The 21,099-nt window shown below is 40.4% G+C and overlaps 1 protein-coding gene across 1 annotated transcript in view; it reads left to right on the forward strand.

Moving 5' to 3' along the window:
* SLIT3 (slit guidance ligand 3) overlaps positions 1–21,099 on the forward strand; it is a 616,264-nt gene that overhangs the window by 49,298 nt on the left and 545,867 nt on the right. The window contains exon 3 of the mRNA XM_057729448.1: positions 3,814–3,885. Within this exon, the coding sequence (XP_057585431.1) occupies positions 3,814–3,885 (72 nt within the window). The remainder of the gene's footprint in view (positions 1–3,813; positions 3,886–21,099) is intronic.

A 21,099-nucleotide genomic window follows, 5' to 3' on the forward strand; every position in this document is an offset into this window, starting at 1 on the left:
CCCTTTGATTTTCTTAACATTACATCAGAAAGACTAATAAAAATTCTAATTTCCATATCTGCTCTCTGCAAATAGAAAGTTTAAAATAATCACGAAAGATCCCATTAATATCCTCTGGATGGTCTACAACATTCCTTTGACTACAGTTTATCTTTTCGGTTAATTGGTACATTCTTCTTATTTTGATAAGCAGTGCCAACCCCTCCCCCCACCCCGCACGTCATAGACTCTGTTAATATACTGTGTTTCATTATCTTCCTTAGCAACTCAAAGACAATACCATTCAAGTGGTCTTTTATTAGTGTGAAAGAATCTGCTACGTGGGATAGCTGAAATGCTTTCTGACACCAATAAAATATCCAGACGTTTAAACCATATTTTCTCTCAATCTATTCTTTTTAGCTGAGTAACCTAGACAACTATCTTTTTTGAAAAGCTTTCATCACACCTTGGCATAGTCCCTGTATCTGTTTCTTATTTACAATTTATAGTGAAGCCAGAAAGGACTTAATCGTCCTGAATAATTTGAGCCTGCCACCCATTTCCATGCAGAACTGTGAATACAGTTCAGGTGAGTGGGTGAAATTAGATAAAATGGAGATTGGGGAACTTCGGCTTCATCCAGAGGCAGTTTTCCCCAAATAAAGTAAATTAAGGAGAAGATGTAAGAATTGCTTATAACAATTGTTTCTTCCAAGGAGTGGCAAGAGGGAAAGGTCTCTTCTGGTGGTATCAATTATATTCCCTCTCTTAGTAGTCTGTTGCAAGAACCCTTGCAAGGATGCTCACAATGTGGGAACCAGCTTTATCCCAAATGGGGTTAATAAAAGAGTTAAACTCCACCCCAGCCATCATCACATGGGGGCGATTTCCGATTCTGATCCAGTGTTAAAACTAAAAACATAAGAATGCTGAAAGAGCTGAAGATGAACACAGTCTGTGTCCCTCTAACTCAGAACAGATTGGAGCCATAGTCAGCCCTTCTGGGTGTCCAGCCTTTCCCGGATCCCATGGTCTCCTGCATCTGATCAGTAAAGCGAGAATGATAGCAGGGGTTTTAGCACAAGCTCCTGAATTGCACAGCAGCCTAGAAGTCTGGTTGGGAGGTTCACAGCTCATTCATTCAGTGATTCATTTATTCATCAAATGCTGATTGTTTATTGAGCCTCTAAAGACCAAGGTACTAGGCTGGATTCTCATAGGTCTAGATCCAGAAGTGGCCCTAGGCACCTTACCAGTCCAGATCCCAGCAGGACAAGCGAGGAGAGCTGAATAAAGATTTATTTGCGAAGGTGTGGGTGGGGTCAGGAGAAAGGAGGAACACTTAGTTGGTGCAGTCCCCTGGGGCTAGCAACGAGGCCCACTAGCACCCTCTGAGCCTCAAGAAGCAGTGGGAGGAAGCGGTTACCTGAGCCCAGCAAAGGATGGACTGCCTGTTAGCACTTGGGGTCTTATGCAGAGGAACGCAGTCAACCTGCAGTGACCGGGCAGGGAGGGAGCTGGGACTACATCCCCCGCACCTCACCCACTCTTCTCCTACCCTCTCATCTCCTGCCGGTGACTCCCTTTGGCTGAACACAATAGGAAACCAGAGTCAAGAAGCTTCTTGATGAAGCCGGTAAAAATTAGCCTCCCAGGGCTTGTGCAAAGAGGAAGAGGGGCAGGTATCAACCATCTCTTCTCCTCCCCTTTCTGAAAGAAGCTGGTAGTGTTAGATTAATTAGGACAGAACTAAGAGATTCCTCATGGGAGGATGCAGTTAGACTCCTTCAGAAACCCCGAGGGAATGTGTCACTAAGCCACAAGTGTTGCTCCTTGTGACAATTGGGAAGTAATGACAACAAGCTCTGTGATGGATTGATTGATAATAAAAGCCCAGCTGAACAAACCCCCAGTCACTAATATTGAACCAGTCCCCTGTTTAGCAGGATGTGCTAGTGTGAGTCTATTAGCATTCCAAGGCCCTCCTTGCCATATGGCAGGATGGAAAAGGAAGAGGAGGGAAGGAAAAGAACATTTATTAAGCCTCTGATTGTACTCCAGATCCTGGGCTAGGTAATTTATATACTTTATTCCATTTTTGCTCTTACAAAGACTTATGAAACGTTTTATTTGTGCTATTTTACTGATGAGAAAACTGAGTCTCTGAGAGGTTGGCTAGACAGCTCAATACCACACCATCAGCAGGAAAGCGATTCTTAACCAAATTTGACAAGCACACCAGATTGAAAGTTAGGTCCACCCTCACTAGCTGTGTGACTTTATACAAATCATTTCTCCTTGCACAAGTCTCTTAACCTCTCTATTCCTGAGAGCCCATATATGTTAAGTGAAGAGCCTATATGAGGCCAGCCTGCAGGGGCCAGAAGTAACATAAATGTATGAATCAGAGTGGATGAGGACTCTGGCCAGTTGTTGATATTTGGAAATATGAGAGCTGATTTTGGAGTTCCTTTTGTGGGGTGTGTATGTGTGTATAGTATCCTGATTTTTTACTTGTCTGCAACAAATTCACAAAAATGAACACTATCATGGAGCCCAAACCAAATATCCCCATCGCTCTGATAGTCAGAAACTTCATGTGTCCGGGACTAGCCTTTTCCTTGGTGTAAAGTGAGTGTGTGCTGTGGCCCAAGGTCCTCTGTAGTGTTTTCTCCATTCACTAAGCCCATGAAGTGGCTGTGGTGCTGGGCACCTGTGTTAGGGCTGGGACTGTTTTGATGAACCGAAGACCCTACCCTCTTGGTCCTTAGGCACAGTGAGGAGGATGGACTTGACAATAAACTCAAGGGCCTGAGTGTTAAGCCTAAGAAGTGCAGGGGGTTATGAAATAGCTCAGAGGCGGAGGGCTGGCGTGCAAGGAGTCATTTTGAAGTGAAGGCCAAGCTTCCTCAAGGCTACTCTCCCTTTGGCTTTTCCTACAGGTGCCTGAGGGCGCCTCTCCCCTTGCCTGATCCAGAGGAACCCACAGCCCTTCTAAACTCCACCTTCCAAAGAAACATCCTTCAATCACAACTGCATCCCGGCTAGGTCCCATTCGGCCACCAGGGTCAGCCCTGGATGGAAACTATGCAGCCTCACTTCTTCTCTTTCCTACTGTTCAGCTAATCCATTTTAAGCTGCCATTTTTTTTTCCCCCCCAAACTTAGGGGAACAAATGTTTCATGGTATGCTCACTTCTTAGGATATGCCACATGCGTGAATCAAACTTCTAATCATCTGCTTGGAGGACTTGGGAGGTCCGCAGAGCCTGTGGCTGGGGAGACCTAGTTTTGTGACCGTCACCTTCACGTTGGGAGCAGCCAGGCCCTGGGCTCATGGGGTTCCTTGCACAGGCAGGCACCCGACAGTAGCTTCAGCCTTTCTACGAGGTGACCCAGAGACAGAGTGAGCAGAGAAGGCCCTTTTCAATGAAGTATTTTTGAATCCTTGGAGGAGGGAGCTCCAAGGGAAGAGATGCTGAATATATATGTGGTTTTTATAAGAAGCAGCTTTTACCTCTTCTTTTTCTGTGCAGCATCCTGCAGTGCTGGGGGGCGGGGGGGGGGGCATTTGCTGAGAACATTCTTAAAATAGAGGCATGGAAACCAATCTGTCAGGTAGACGTGTGCAGGCGGTGAAACCCTGGTTACCGTGACACCAAGCTGGGATGCGAATTATCTTGTCCCACCAGACAGATCCCAGCATGGGGGGGGGCCCATCAGAGGGTCAAGGGAGGGGCTGAGTGACCATGCCTGCATGGCCTGCTGCAGCCTAGAGTGAGGATCCTTGAACCCTGCTTGTCCTTGACCATCGCTGCCTCTGTGGTTCCAGGCATCTGGAAGACAACCAGGTCAGCATCATCGAGAGAGGCGCCTTCCAGGATCTGAAGCAGCTGGAGCGATTGTAAGTACAGTACAACCTCGTTTCTTGAAAAGCCTTGTTTGTAAGTTGGCTTCATCGTGGCCTTGCTAAGAAAAAAAGGCTCCAATGTTTAATAAAATGTTTGCTGTTATATTTAAAGCACATTAGATGCCTGTTAAAGAGACCCTGAAATTCACTTAAACTTTTTTTCCATAAAAGATGCTGGAATTGGCATCTGGGCCTTGTTTTTCTGCTTCCCAGCCCTGAGCTCTGTCTTGGTAGCTAGACGTGGGGCTTGTTCCTGCCCAAGCCTCAGCCTTCCCTTTTGTGGGGGAAGAAGAACCACATTTAGTTATCCCTGTCGTGGAAACCAGCATCAGATATTCCCTACTCCTGTGCATGGGTAGCAGGCTCCCTCCTCAGGCCTTCTCTTCTGTGCCTTCTCTGCCCTAGTCTCATGGGAGAAGAAAGACAAGCAGGTGGACCAGGCCTTCGGTGTGCCTGTATCTCCTCTGAGTGAGCATCAGCTTGTGTCGGGAAGATCACATATTTCCATGAGAGAATGTATTGCCAGTGGTTTAAAAATAGGCCACTGTTCTGACTCTGTCAGAGGGAGAGAGCAAAAGGGGTGGGAATGGGAGACGGATGGAGCCCCCATTTGTTTTGTTGATTAATGCTTTTGCAGAAAACTCTCGGGTCCCTGGGATGAGGGGGGCTGCTCAGATAGTTAAGTGGGCAGCTTCACCTCTCCTCGGTTAATCACATCTGGCAGCTCATAACATCTGGATATTTGCTTTCTGCCCTTTGAGAGGGGATTGTCCCCAAGAGCACTTAGTCATGCTGGTGGGCGGCCCTTTCCATGCTTCCTTCTGAATCCTGGTTGACCTGATATTTCAGCCTCCTTCTCCTGCATTTGGGGGACGGGGCTGCAACAGCTCTCTGCTTCTTCAGCTTAAGGATCTTCCCATATTTCCCTGTGCTGTTTCCAAGTCTGTACAGAAGTGGGCTTGGGTAAGGTATAGGACTTCCCACCAGCTTGTTAGCGTTGTCATCTGCCATCTTCTCCCTTGGAGTCATTCCATCTGGGGCGACCTGAGAAGGGGAAGGACGATTCCCTAGCAAAATCCTTTCCTCCCCGCTCTGTGAGGTGAACTGTCTCATTCATTGCTCTCCTTCTGGGTCAAAGGTTAGCATATGTTCTACTGTTGTTGGTTGGAAAATATGACATTAATTTCTTAGAAGGGAAAATAGACACAAAAATAATGAATGTCACTTCTGTTTATACTTTTAAGTTTCTTACAGTTTTAACTCTTCTCCTTATTTAGACCAAGGGGGAAAAAAATAAAAGTATTTGTTGAACTTACTTCCTTTGTATGAAATGCTCAACATTTACGTGGAAGAATAAATACGAAATCCTTTGTGAGAAGGCTACTTCTCGCTTAGTCTTCTGATTACAAGTGTAAATAAATTCCCAATTCATTAATTTCACGGTTTTTGGAAAAGAACTAATTGAGTACCTTGGACATGCTGGGAACTATGCCAGTATACTATATGCTATGTATTATTTTACCCCCACAAAATTCTGGTGAGGTGAGATTACCCTCATTTTACAGATGAGGAAGGAGAGGCTGAGGGAGATGAAGCCAAAGAATTGTCGGGGGGTGGGGGGAGTCAAGATTCAAAGCCACATCTGTCTGACACCAAAGCCCACGTCCTTTCATATTTCTGTGCTGCAGACATTAGATGAAGTGTGATCTTTAGCAATGGCCCTGCAAATAGCCTCTCACATACCCATTGAACTCCAGGGAATATCAGTGGACTAATCTAGCAAAAGGCACTTTTCTTTGACTTGGTGAGCATGGCTGAAATATCTTGCACGTCTGGGGGACTGAAAGGATTACAGCTGTAGGGTAAACCTGGCTGTTTCTCTACTTCGGTGTATTAAGAGGGTAATGCTGGCTGCTGTACTAGATTAACCCTCAAATCTCATAGCTTAACAAGGTAACACTTTACTTCTTATTCATATAAACCCCAATAGGGGCATCCCTGGTCGCTGGGCCTCTCTCCTCCAAGGGGAGACTTCGCGACATGGGCTCCTTCCACTCCTCGGCTCTGCCATCTTTGAATTGCGACTTCCAAGGTACCACTGTTTGTCGGCATCAAGCTGAGGGAAGGGAAAACAGCAGGAAGGATTGAACTTGGGAGGTTTTCATGGGAAAGACCTGGAAGGACTACATGTTACTTCTACTGTTACATACCTTGGGCTGGAACTCAAGCAGTCAAGCTATATGCCCTGGAAGTAGAGGAAACAGGCTTAGTGAACAGCTGGCCAGTCTCTGACTTATATTGCAAGTGAGCTGAGAAGTACTTGGTCAGGAAGAAGAATGGAAGTATAGGCAGCTGGAGTAGTATGCACAACTAGACAGGCTCCCTCATTTAAGGCCTTTCAGTGTCTCTGTGTGTGTATGTGTGTGTGTGTGGTGTGATGCTGACTTGTGTTTATCTGGTTTTGGTTATCCAGTCTGTCCCTAGGCAGTCTGCCTACAGAAGAGGAAAATACAATGTATTTGCTATGAATAACAAAAGAGGTAGAGGGCTGATTGTGTCATGGTCCCTAGCTCTCACTACTGGGTTCCTTTAACTATGTCTCTGTATTTGGTAGTAGATTCATCTTTATTGATCATACTCTGAAAAGGAGGCTGGAAATTATACCATTTCTGTACTGTTTATTTTCATTTGGAATGGCAGCATTATTGGTGTAATCTCTTGAGGCTTACAGGGAAAAGGGAGAGAATTCTGTCTTTCTGGCCTCTACTTAGGAAATCTGTATTCCTCTGTGAAAGGATCCCTGCTCCAGGCTGAGTTAGGTGCCCCTTCCCTCATGACAACACGTGACGGTCCATATCATAGCACCTACACCATATCTTAATTCCCTATTTACCTGATATCCTCTCCCCAGAACTATGAGTATTTTAAAGTGAGGAATTATGTCCCATTTAGTTCTTAATCTCAAAGTCTTGCACAAGGCATGATAGTAAGCACTTGTAGAATAGTTATCAAATACTTGGGTTTTTGTTCTATACCAGTGGCTCTGAACTGGAATCGGTTTTCCTTGCCAGAAGACACTTGCCAATGTCTGGAAACATTTTTGGTTGTCACAACTGCAGGATGCTAAGGGCATATAATGAGTAGAAGTCAGGGATGCTGCTAAACATCCTACAGTGTACAGAACAGCTCCCTCAACAAAGAATTACCCAGTCCAAAATGTCAGTAGTGCAGAGGTTGAGAAACTGCTCTTTCCCTGTTATGTGTCAGAGGCCATCTTAGTCACGACATAGGCCATCTCATTTAATCCATATAACATTCTGAGGTTAGAATTATCATGTCCCTGATGTGATAAAATATAAAATTCAAAACATTGCCTAAATATGCTTACTCTAAATCTGATTTAGTTAGAGCTCACTTCTGATTTCCAGGAAGTGAACAGGATAGAGGAACAAATTAAATAAAACCAGGAGGAAACACACAAATCCTGTAGGTGGGCTATTCTACAAGATAACTGCCCTGGTCTCTTCAAAAAGTCAGTGTTATGAAGGAGGTGGGACTTGACTGTTCTATATTAAAAGAAGCTTAGGATAGAAATAGTAGCACAAAAATAGGGAAGGTCAATGGAGTTTAAGTGTTCTTAGATTTTTGAATTATGCAGAAAGTGATAGTAATGCTAATGTTTATTGCCTTATTAAATCAAGGATGCATGTGTAATCTGTAAGATAGCTTTTAAAAAGAATACTTTACAGAAATATACTCTAATAGAGAAAGAAATGACATAGAATGATACCAAGAAATTTGATTAATTCAAATAAGGAATAAAGGGAGAGAAAAAGGAACACAGAATAAAATGAGGCAAAGAGAAAACAAATAGTAAGATGATTTTTTTAAACACAAATATATCATAATTATTTTGTATGAAAATGATTAATACTTTAAAAGACACAGACTGTCAGAGCAGATTAAAAAATAACAATTATATGATTCTTACAAAAGATGAACATTAAGCATAAGGAGAGAGAAAAGCTGAAAGTAAAAGGATAGAAAATGATACCATGAAGACGCTAACCAATGGAAGGTTGGTGGTATATTAACACAGATAAAACAGACTTCAAAACAAGAAACATTAATGGAGATAAAGATGGATATTTCAATGGAAGATGCCTTAGAGGACTGGGGAGGGGAGGGTGGGGGGGACTCGGGGTGGGGGAGTCAAGGAAGGGAGGGAATATGGGGATATGTGTATAAAAACAGTTGATTGAACTTGGTGTACCCCCCCCAAAAAAAAAAAAAAAAGATGGATATTTCATAATGAGAGAGGAGTAAATACACCAGGAAAGTACAGCAAACCTGTGTTTGTATGTACTGTTATATATAGTATATATGTATGCATTATGTATAGTATGCATGTATGTATTATGTATAGTATATGTTAAAAATATATCCTGAAAATACACAAAACAAGTATTGACAGAACTAAATGGATAAATAGACAAGTTTATAATCATTTAAGGTATGGTTCTTGTAACTGATGAACAAGCAGACAAAATTGTTAGTAACAATATGAAATATTTTAATGACAAAGCTTCAAAGTTGACCTAATTGAAACAAAGAGAACAATGCAACCAACAAGTGTAGAATAAACATTTTTTTCAGGTGCATATATAACGTTTTTCAAATACTGGTCTAGAAAGTAGGGCTCAACAAATATCAAAGGATTAAAATTGTAAGAACTATTTTCTCTGGCCACAGTAGAAATATAGAAATCAACAAAAAACAGTAAGTAGAAATTTTCAAAGTATTTGAAATTGAGTGATATTCTTCTACATAACCTCCAAGTCAAAGAATATTTCACCATGGAAATTGGAAGATATATTTTTTAGAATGTTAATAAACACTCAATATATCACAAAGTGTGGATTGCAGCCAAAGCCGTGCACAGAGGAAAATGTATAGCCTTTAAGCATATTATTTTATTTATGTATAGTATATATTTAAAATGAAGTAAGGCTAAAATCTTTATTAAAATACCCATCATAAGAAGCTAGAGAAAGAATAACAAAGTAGAAGAAAGAACATCAGTAATACTAGAAATATGTGAAATAGAAAAACTTTAAAAATCCAAACTTTCATTCTTGAAAAAATTAAAAAATTATGAAAACCGGCAGGACTGATTAGAAAACAAAGAAAGAAGACTAAATTACTGATATAAAGGATAAAAGGTGGGGACACAACTATGGGTTTTATAAAGATTAAAATGATAGTAAGAGCAGATTTTGAAGAACTTTATTTCACTGGTTTTAAAGATTAAGTGAAATTAAAAACTGAAACAAGGAGTAGAAAGTATGTATAGTCCTAAATCTAGTTAAATGCTTAACTAAAATATTTCACTAAGAACTGTCTAAGCTCAGATGGCTTTGCTAATAAATTATACCAAAGTTTTAAGAAATAAATAGTATCAATGTCATGTAAACTCATTCTATTAAAAAAAATTGACCTGTCATTTGTATAGCATAACCTTTACAGCAAAACCCAATAAGCATTTCAAGAGAAAATATAAACCAACATACTTCATGAATGTTTATATGAATTTCCTAACAAAATATTACCAAAATGAATTTGGCAATACCTGAAAAGTATATATTACAACCAAATGTAGCTTATTCAAGGAAGGCAAGGTGGGTTAAACACTTGAAAACTCCCCCTCTCAAATAAAAGCATACCGAACAACTAGGATAGCAAAACCAAAGATATACAGAGAACATCTACAATAAAACTAGTTGACAAAGTATCCCAGTAAATGCCTGCCTCCCCAGCGTAAGCAGGGGGTGGGGTGGGGAGCTGATGGTTGTAAGACTGTTGTGTTGTCTCATTGGTGTGGGAGAAAATAGAGGGAAAGCCTTGAGAACAGATTGCTAAAATTACTAATATGTACTCACTGGAAAACACTGTGGTCAAACAGAAAAGCTGCTAAATTAGAAGGGAGTTTAATTAGGTCCAATTCATGGTGAGTACAAAGGAATCATGATATGATAATGACAGATAGTACTTGGAGTATTCTGGGTCCTATAAATTTTTCAAACTAACAAAAAAAAAGGCTTTTTTCCCAAAGAATGGCCTAGTGTTGATAAGAAACTTTTGGGAATAGTCAGTCAGAACAGGAACAATAGTAGAAATGAGAAGAGACCTTCTTGATGAAAATGTTAGAAATCACCAGAAGAGGCAGCTCTTAGAAAATACAAGCCCATGTTTTTCATTAGTTTAACAAAAACAAACAAACAAAAATACCCCCCCGAAAAATGAAAAACAAAACATGAAAAAAACCCCAAGAATGAGCTCTCTAGACTCTTAAGACTAAAAAAGCTATCACTTCTTACCCCTCCCTTATAAAACTATAGGAAATTTCTTTCATTTAAGAAATAAGCAACCAAGAGGATTATGATTGAAGTTCATATACAATTTTTATAAGAAAAATAAAGAATAGGAAACAATAATCTCCATAGAAACGATGAAAACATGCAAGAGGTACCCACAAAACAGATGAAAACTGTAATAGAAAATAGTTCAAAACTAGCTACACAAATTTGAGATCTTATAAACTCTGAAAGAACAACATAAATCTGAATTTTAAAAACTCAGAAATTAGGTGAGTAGAGAAGAGTAGGATTTGAAAGGAAGGGCAGAGAATTCAAGAAACAATTTAGAAATAAAAGAAGTCATTTCAAAGTAAATAGTGCCAATACTGAAGAGGAACAAACTTGGAAGAATTACGCTATCCAATTTCAAGGCTTACTATAAAGCTACAGTAATCAAGACAGCATGGTACTCGTGAAATATTAGACATAAAAATTAATGGAATGGAATACATAGCCCAGAAATAGACCCATTCAAAAATCAGTAAGCTGATTTTTGACAAAGATACAAAGACAACTCAATGGAGAAAGAATAATCTTTTCACCAAATAGTGCTGGGATAATTGGATGTTTAGATGCAGAAAACTGAACCTAGACACAAACCTTACATCTTATGCAACATTTAATTCAAAAATGGATCATAGACCTAAATTAAAAAATGTAAAACTATGAAACTTATAGAAGACATAAGAGAAAAAAATCTACATGACATGGGTTTGAAGGATGATTTTTTTTGATATAACCAAAAGCATGATCTATGTAAGAAAAAAATTTATCAACTGAACTTTTTTAAAATTAAAAACTTCTGCTCTGCAAAAGGTACTGTTACAAAAACGAAGAAACAAGTCACTGACTGGGAGAAAATTTTTGCAAAGCACATATCTGATGAAGGACCTGTATACAAAATATACAAAGAACTTTCAAAATGCAGCAGTAAGAAAACAAACACTTCTACCACTAGAAAGAAAGAAATGAGCAAAAGATTTGAAGAGGCAGTATGCCAAAGAAGATATACAGATGGCAAATAAGCATATAAAACCATCCCAAACATCATTTTTCATTAGGAGAATGCAAATTAGACAACAATAAGGTACCACTGCACATCTACTAGAATGGGTACAAACTGACAGTACTAACTGCTGCTCAGGAGGTAGAGTGACTGGAACTCTCATTACTGGTGGTAATGTGAAATGGTACAGCCACTTTGGAAGACAGTTTAGCAATTTCTTACAAAGCTACACATAATTGTATCTTATAGTCCAGATCAGTGGTTGCTAGGGGTTTAGGGAAGAGGAGGGGATGGAGGGTCGAATAGGTGAAGCATGGGAGAGGAGGGGCTGAGAATGGTGAAACTACGCTGTATGACAGCACAAAGAATGAACCTTAATGCATGCAAATTAAAAATATCATTTAGGAAATTGGAGGATGCCACAATGGAATGCACACTGTGATGAATGTGTGAATCAACCTCACTGAAGCTGATGGGGAGAAGGAGCTAACCAAAGTAGATTAGAGATGAGTGGAGTCTATAAGACTAAAGTCAAAAGGAATAGCACATAGGAACTATACTCTAGGTGACAGTTGTTTCCCACAGGGATACGGGTTAACAGTTCTGAAATCACTACACACGTATACTGGAACTCAACAACGGATGGCAGGGCAGGTTTCTCACGGTGGAGATGGGTGGTTACAGACAAGCAATGGGGAGAGCTATAATGATCCACGTAGTAATGGATCAGAGTTGGAGACATCAGTGTGAACAAATGCTTAACCTAACATAGATACTTTCACTTAATACAGATGGACATATACATAGAAATATTCACTGACATGTCAATATACATAGGTTCGTATATAAGCAAGTATTTCCTTGCTCTGTTAGCAAGAGGCCCTAGAAGCAGTAGCATCACAGGAGCGATGATCATGCCTGCAATCCCTATTTTGGTTTCTAATCAATTCGTCTATAAAAAGGAACTAAGGGGAGGAAAAGGGAGCTAAGGTATCTTGGAGAAATGGGTCGATTCTAGACCTGGGGCAGGAGGTAGGTTGTGCCATAAAGGATGTGCTCAAAACAACAACAGCAATGCTGCAGTTAAGGGGAAATGTCGAAAGGACATTGGAGCCGACAGAAAGCGCTCCTAATGGCCAAAGCTGAAACAATTTGAGCAGCCAAATAAATAAATTAGCATCAGATTATAACCAACGTATAAAGTAAACATCCATGAGTTCATACGAGTATAAATAAATGATTGAATAAGTAAAATGGGGAAAGGAGAAATCGCCCATGCAGAAGAATTCTAAGAAATTTATGTAGATTTTCTGCCTCAAGGAGGCAGAGCATAACTCTTCACTCCTTAAGTGTGGGCTTTGCACAGTGACTTCCTTCGAAAGAGTATGAGAAGGGGACTTCCCTGGTGGCTCAGTGGTTAAGAATCCACCTGCCAATGTAGGGGACACGGGTTTGAGCCCTGGTCCAGGAAGATCCCACGTGCCACAGAACAGCTAAGCCCATGCACCACAGCTCCTGAGCCTGTGTTCTAGAGCTTGCAAGCCACAACTACTGAAGCCCGCGTGCCTAGAGCCTGTGCTCCACAATAAGAGAAGCCATTACAATGAGAAGCCAGCGTATCTCAACAAAGAGTAGCCCTCGCTTGCCGTGACCATAGAAAGCCTGCAAGCAGCAATGAAGATGCAAAGCAGCCAATAAATTTAAAAAAAAAGTATGAGAAGGGGAGGGTTGGAAATAGTATCTTTATAGTGAAGAAATACGACATGCACTCCCTCAGCCAGGTGATCAAGGTCCATATGGAGAGTGATGTCATGTTGATAGTATGTGTCTTTGATATGATGTGATGAAAATAGCAGTTTACATCTGAGATCTTCATCTCAAAAACCCATTACCCCAGTCTAATGAATCAGACAAATCTCAACTGAGGCCTATTCTAAAAAATAGGTGAATAGTCCACGACACTGTCAAGGTCATCAAAAACAAGTCAGAAACTGTCATGGCTAATAAGGCACATGAGGGTATGTGACAACTAAATGTAATGAGACATCCTGGATGGTACCTTAAAACAGAAAAAAAGACATACGTAAAAACTAAGGGACTTTTAATAAAGTATTGACTTTAGTTAATAATAATGTATCAGTATTAGTTCATTATGGCAAATGTACTATATTAATGTCAGTAATAGGGGAAACTGGGCATGAGGTATGTGAGATCGTGCTTTACCATCTTCCCAACTTCTATGCAAATCTAAATCTGTTCTAATATAAAACATTTATATTTTAAAAAGTTGACTGTGGCAAATCCTGCTTGAATTACAGATTCATAAGCAAAATAAATCTTATTGTTTTACACCAAAAATACATTCATGCATACCCACCTAGGAGGAATTCAAGAGAAGATACATGTAATGGATAATGCTTTGAGAGAAATGGGGAATGGAAAGGAATATTTTTTTAAAATTTATTTATTTATTGGCTGCGTTGGGTCTTTGTTGCTGTGCGCGGGCTTTCTCTAGTTGTGGTGAGTGGGGACTACTCTTCGCTGTGGCTTCTGTTGTGGAGCACAGGTTCTAGGTGCGTGGGCTTCAGCAGTTGCGGCACATGGGCTCAATAGTTGTGGCTCATGGGCTCTAAAGCACAGGCCCAATAGCTGTGGCACACAGGCTTAGTTGCTCCGTGGCATGTGGGATCTTCCCGCAGCAGGGATTGAACCCGTGTCCCCTGCATTGGCAGGCAGACTCCCAACCACTGTGCCACCAGGGAAGCCCCAGAAAAGGAGTATTTTTGAAAATCAATCAGAAACGAATAGGGAGGGGCTTCCCTTGTAGCCCCTGTTAAGAATCTGCCTGCCAAAGCAGAGGACACGGGTTAGATCCCTGGGCAAGGAAGATCCCACATGCTGCAGAGCAACTAAGCCCATGTGCCACAACTACTGAGCCTGTGCTCTAGAACCCGTGAGCCACAACTAATGAGCCCATTTGCTGCAACTACTGAAGGCTGCGCGCCTAGAGCCAGTGTTCTGCAACAAGAGAAGCCACCACAGTGTGAAGCCTGCGCACTGCAACAAAGAGTAGCCCCTGCTGCCACAACTACAGAAAGCCCCTGTTCAGCAACAAAAACCCAACACAGCCAATAAATAAATAAATTAAAAAAAAAAAAAAAAGAAACGAATAGGGAGGTACAAGGGATTTAAGAGAAAGTGATAGATATAGAAGTCAGTCAAAGAAGTTCTAATACAAAGATTCTTTTTTAAAATTAATTAATTAATTGGCTCCATTGGGTCTTTGTTGCTGCACTCAGGCTTTCTCTAGTTGTGGTGAGCGGGGGCTGCTCTTCGTTGCAGTGCACGGGCTTCTCATGGCGGTGGCTTCTCTTGTTGCGGAGCACGGGCTCTAGGCACGAGGGCTTCAGTAGTTGTGGCACGTGGGCTAAATAGTTGTGGCTTATGGGCTCTAGAGCACAGGCTCAGTAGTTGTGGCTCAAGGACTTAGTTGCTCCGCAGTATGTGGGATCTTCCGGGCCCAGGGATCGAACTCATGTCCCCTGCATTGGCAGGTGGATTCCCAACCACTGTGCCACCAGGGAAGCCCTGCATAGAGATCCTAATATAAATCTCTGAGGAAGAAAACTAAAGTAATGAAACAAAATTAATAGCAATGAAAATATTTTGAAATGAGACGATTTGAAGGTACATACTGAAAGGACAACTGAATGCCTGAAAAAATAGAAATGGCAGGTTTAAAACTAAATATTCTAATAAAAGTATTTTGTATTTTAAAGGGGAAAAAATCCTTAAGCATTCAATGGATTAGACACTTATAATGGAAAAGAAAATCAGATAGCTAGCATATTTTTGACACCAAAGCCAGAACACAATTGAATAATTTTTTTTTAGCTTTTTTTTCAATTGTTCAATTTTTTTTTGGCTTTTTTTTAAGAACTTTTATTGAGATACAGTTAACATATAATAAACTGCGTATATTTAGAGTGTACAATTTGGTATCGCAACCTCCCAATTCATTGCCCCCCCTACCCTCCCTGCTTTCCCCACTTGGTGTCCATATGTTTGTTCTCTACATCTAGGTCTCTATTTCTGCCTTGCAAACCAGTTGATCTGTACCATTTTTCTATAGTCCACATATATGTGTTAACATACGATATTTGTTTTTCTCTTTCTGACTCATTTCACTCTGTATGACAGTCTCTAGGTCCATCCATGTCTCTACAAATGTCCCAGTTTCATTGCTTTTTACAGCTGAGTAATATTCCATTGTATATACGTACCACATCTTTTTTATCCATTCATCTGTTGATGGATATTTAGGTTGCTTCCATGTCCTGGCTATTGTAAATAGTGCTGCAATGAACATTGGAGTGTATGTGTCTTTTTGAATTATGGTGTTCTCTGGGTATGTGCCCAGCAGCAGGATTGCTGGGTCTTATGGTAACTCTATTTTTAGTTTTTCAAGGAACCTCCATACTGTTCTCCATAGTGGCTGTATCAATTTACATGCCCACCAACAGTGCAAGAGCATTCCCTTTTCTCTACACCCTCTCCAGCATTTACTGTTTGTAGATTTTCTGAAGATGCCCATTCTAACTGGTGTGAGGTGATACCTCATTGTAGTTTTGATTTGCATTTCTCTAATAATTAGTGATGTTGAGCAGCTTTTCATGTGCCTCTTGGCCACCCGTATGTCTTCTTTGGAGAAATGCCTATTTAGGTCTTCTGCCCATTTTTTGATTGGGTTGTTTGTTTTTCTGATATTGAGCTGGATAAACTGTTTATATATTTTGGAGATTAATCCTTTGTCTGTTGATTCATTTGCAAATATTTTCTCCCATTCTGAGGGTTGTCTTTTTGTCTTGCTTATAGTTTCCTTTGCTGTGCAGAAGCTTTGAAGTTTCATTAGGTCCCACTTATTTTTTTTTGTTTGTTTTTATTTCCATTACTCTAGGGGGTGGATCAAAAAAGATCTTGCTGTTATTTACGTTGAAGAGTGTTCTTCCTACGTTTTCCTCTAGGAGTTTTATAATCTCTGACCTTACATTTAGGTCTTTAATCCACTTTGAGTTTATTTTTGTGTATTGTGTTAAGGAGTGTTCTAATTTCATTCTTTTACATGTAGCTGTCCAGTTTTCCCAGCACCACTTATTGAAGAGGCTGCCTTTTCTCCATTGTATATCCTTGCCTCCTTTGTCATAGATTAGTTGACTGTAGTTTATCTCTGGGCTTTCTATCCTGTTCCATTGATCTATATTTCTGTTTTTGTGCCAGTACCATACTGTCTTGATCACTGTAGCCTTGTAGTATAGCCTGAAGTCAGGAAGCCTGATTCCACCAACTCCGTCTTTCCTTCTCAAGATTGCTTTGGCTATTCGGGGTCTTTTGTGTTTCCATACAAGTCGTAAAATTTCTTGTTCTAGTTCTGTGAAAAATGCCATTGGTAATTTGATCGGGATTGCATTGAATCTGTAAATTGCTTTGGGTAGTATAGTCATTTTCACAATGTTGATTCTTCCCATCCAAGAACATGGAATGTCCCTCCATCTGTTTGTGTCGTCTTTGATTTCTTTCATTAGTGTCTTGTAGTTTTCTGAGTACAGGTCTTTTACCTCCTTAGTTAGGTTTATTTTAGGTATTTTATTCTTTTTGTTGCAATGGTGAATGGGATTGTTTTCTCAATTTCTCTTTCTGATCTTTCATTGTGAGTGTATAGAAATGCAAGAGATTTCTGTGTGTTAATTTTGTATCCTGCAACTTTACCAAATTGATTAGCTCGAGTAGTTTTCTGGTGGCATCTTTAGGATTTTCTATGTATAGTATCATGTCATCTGTGAACAGTGACAGTTTTACTTCTTCTTTTCCAATTTGGATTCCTTTTATTTCTTTTTCTTCTCTGATTGCTGTGGCAAGGACTTCCAAAACTATGTTGAATAGTAGTGGAGAGTGGACATCCTTGTCTTTTTCCTGATCTTAGAGGGAATGCTTTCAGTTTTTTACCATTGAGAATGATGTTTGCTGTGGGTTTGTCGTATATGGCCTTTATTATGTTGAGGTGGGTTCCCTCTATGCCCACCTTCTGGAGAGTTTTTATCATAAATGGGTGTTGAATTGTGTCAAAAGCTTTTTCTGCATCTATTGAGATGATCATGTGGTTTTTATCCTTCAGTTTGTTAATATGGTGTATCACATTGATTGATTTGCGTATATTGAAGAATCCTTGCATTCCAGGGATAAACCCCACTTGATCATGGTGTATGATCCTTTTAATGTCTTGTTGGATGCTGTTGGCTAGTATTTTGCTGAGGATTTCTGCATCTACATTAATCAGTGATATTGGTCTGTAGTTTTCTCTTTTTGTGGTATCTTTGTCTGGTTTTGGTATCAGGGTGATGGTGGCCTCATAAAATGAGTTTGGGAGTGTTCCTTCCTCTGCAGTTTTTTGGAAGAGCTTGAGAAGGATGGGTGTTAGCTCTTCTCTAAATGTTTGATAAAATTCACCTGTGAATCCATCTGGTCCTGGACTTTTGTTTGTTGGGAGATTTTTAATCACAGTTTCAATTTCATTCCTTGTGATTGGTCTGTTCATATTTTCTATTTCTTCCTGATTCAGTCTTGGAAGGTTATACCTTTCTAAGAATCTGTCCATTTCATCCAGGTTGTCCATTTTATTGGCATATAGTTGCTTGTAGTAGTCTCTTATGGTGCTTTTTATTTCTGCAGTGTCTGTTGTAACCTCTCCTGTTTCATTTCTAATTTTGTTGATTTGAGTCCTCTCCCTCTATTTCTTGATGAGTCTTGCTAGAGGTTTATCAATTTTATTTATCTTCTCAAAGAACCAGCTTTTAGTTTCATTGATTTTTGCTATTGTTTTCTTTGTTTCTATTTCATTTGTTTCTGCTCTGAACTTTATGATTTCTCTCTATCCACTAATTTTGGGTTTTGTTTGCTCTTCTTTCTCTGGTTTCTTTAGGTGTAAGGTTAGATTGTTTATTTGGGATGTTTCTTGTTTCTTGAGGAAGGATTGTATTGCTATAAACTTCCCTCTTAGAACTGCCTCTGCTGCATCCCATAGGTTTTGGATCATTGTGTTTTCATTGTCATTTGTCTCTAGGTATTTTTTGATTTCCTCTTTGATTTCTTCAGTGATCTCTTGGTTATTTAGTAGCGTGTTGTTTAGGCTCCATGCATTTGTGTTTTTTACTTTTTTTTTTCCCTGTAATTGATTTCTAATCTCATAGTGTTGTGGTCAGAAAAGATGCTTGATACGATTTCAATTTTCTTGAATTTACCAATGCTTGATTTATGACCCAAAATGTGATCTATCCTGGAGAATGTTCCATGTGCACTTGAGAAGAATATGTAATCTGCTGTTTTAGGCTGTAATGTCCTATAGATATCTATTAAATCCAGCTGGTTTATTGTGTCATTTAAAGCTTGTGTTTCCTTATTAATTTTCTGTCTGGATGATCTGTCCATTGGTGTAAGTGGGGTGTTAAGGTCCCCCCCATGAATGTGTTACTGTCAATTTCCTCTTTCATAGTTGTTAGCATTTGCCTTATATATTGAGGTGCTCCTATATTAGGTGCATATATATTTATAATTGTTATCTCTTCTTCTTGGATTGATCCCTTGATCATTATGTAGTGTCCTTTCTTGTCTCTTGTAACATTTTTTATTTTAAAGTCTATTTGATATGAGTATCACTACTCCATCTTTCTTTTGGTTTCCATTTGCATGGAATATCTTTTTCCATCCCCTCACTTTCAGTCTGTATGTGTCCCTAGGTCTGAAATGGGTCTCTTGTAGACAGCATATATATGGGTCTTGTTTTTGTATCCATTCAGCCAGTCTGTGTCTTCTGGTTGATGCATGTAGTCCATTTACATTCAAGGTAGTTATCGATATGTATGTTCCTATTACCATTTTCTTAACTGTTTTGTTTTTGTTTCTGTAGGTCCTTTTCTTCTCTTGTGTTTCCCACTTAGAGAAGTTCCTTTAGCGTTTGTTGTAGGACTGGTTTAGTGGTGCTGAATTCTCTTAGCTATTGTTTGTCTGTAAAGCTTTGGATTTCTCCATCGAATCTGAACGAGATCCTTGCTGGGTAGATTATTCTTGGTTGTAGGTTCTTCCCTTTCATCACTTTAAATATATCGTGCCACTCCCTTCTGGCTTGCAGAGTTTCTGCTGAGAAATCAGCTGTTACCCTTATGGGAGTTCCCTTGTATGTTATTTGTCTTTTTTCCCTTGTTGCTTTTAATAACTTTTCTCTGTCTAATTTTTGTCACTTTGACTACTATGTGTCTTGGTGTATTTCTCCTTGGCTTTATCCTGCCTGGGACTCTCTGTGCTTCCTGGACTTGGGGAGCTATTTCCTTTCCCATGTTAGGGAAGTTTTCAACTATAATCTCTTCCAGTATTTTCTCAGGTCCTTTCTCTCTCTCATCTCCTTCTGGGACCCCTATAATGCGAATGTTGGTGCGTTTAACATTGTCCCAGAGGTCTCTTAGGCTGTCTTCAGTTCTTTTCATTCTTTTTTCTTTATTCTTTTCTGCATCAGTGATTATCACCATTCTGTCTTCCAGCTCACTTATTCGCCCTTCTGCCTCAGTTAATCTGCTATTGGTTCCTTCTAGTGTATTTTTCATTTCAGTTATTGTGTTGCATATCTCTGTTTGTTTGTTCTTTAATTCTTCTAGGTCTTTGATAAGCTTTTCTTGCAACTTTTCGATCTTTGCATCTAGTCTTTTTTCAAAGCCCTGGATCATCTTCACCATCATTATTCTGAATTCTTTTTTGGTAAGGGTGCCTATCTCCTCTTCATTTAGTTGTTTTTCTGGTGTTTTATCTTGTCCCTTCATCTGGTACAAAGTCTTTTGCCTTTTCATTTTCTCTCTTTTTCTGTGGCTGTGATTTTCAGTTCTACAAGATGAAATACTGCTGATACTGCTTGATACTGCTATCTGCCCTCTTGTGGGGGAAGCTATCTAGGAGACTCTTGGGTGCTTCCTGATGGGAGGGACTGATGGCGGGTAGGGCTGGGTTGGTGGAGCTTAGTGAAACTTTAGTCTGCTTTTCTGCCAATGGGTGGGGCTGTGTTCCCACCTTGTTTGTTGTTTGGCCTGAGGCGACCCAGCACTGGAGCTTACACACTCTTTGGTGGGGCTAATGGTGGACTCTGGGAGGGCTCACACCAATGAGCATTTCCCAGAACCCCTGCCACCAGTGCCCCTGTCTCCTTGGTGAGCCACAGCTGCCCCCCACCTCTGCAGGCAACCCTCCAACACCAGCAGGCGGGTCTGGTTCAGTCTCCTATGGGGTCACTGCTCCCTCCCCCGGGTCCTGGTGAGCACACTTTTTTGTGTGCCCTCCAAGAGTAGCGTCTGTTTCCCCCAGTCCTGTGGAGGTCCTGCAATCAAATCCCACTGGCTTTCAAAGTCTGAATCTCTGGGGATTCCTCCTCCCATTGCTGGACCCCCAGGTTAGGAAGCCCGATGTGGGGCTCAGAACCCCCACTTTAGTGGGTGGACTTCTGCCGTATAACTGTTCTCCAGCTTGTGAGTCACCCACCCAGCATTTATGGGATTTGATTTTAACGTGATTGCGCCCCTCCTACCATCTCATTGCGACTTCTCCTTTGTCTCTGGGTGTGGGGTGTCTTTTTTGGTGAGTTCCAGTGTTTTTCTGTCAATGATTGTTCAGCACTTAGTTGTAATTCCGGTGCCCTTGCAAGAGGGAATGAGTGCACGTCCTCCTACTCCACCATCTTGATTCTCTCTCTCT

The sequence above is a fragment of the Hippopotamus amphibius genome, chromosome 1 (genome assembly GCF_030028045.1).
Source record: "Hippopotamus amphibius kiboko isolate mHipAmp2 chromosome 1, mHipAmp2.hap2, whole genome shotgun sequence".
NCBI lineage: Eukaryota > Metazoa > Chordata > Mammalia > Artiodactyla > Hippopotamidae > Hippopotamus > Hippopotamus amphibius.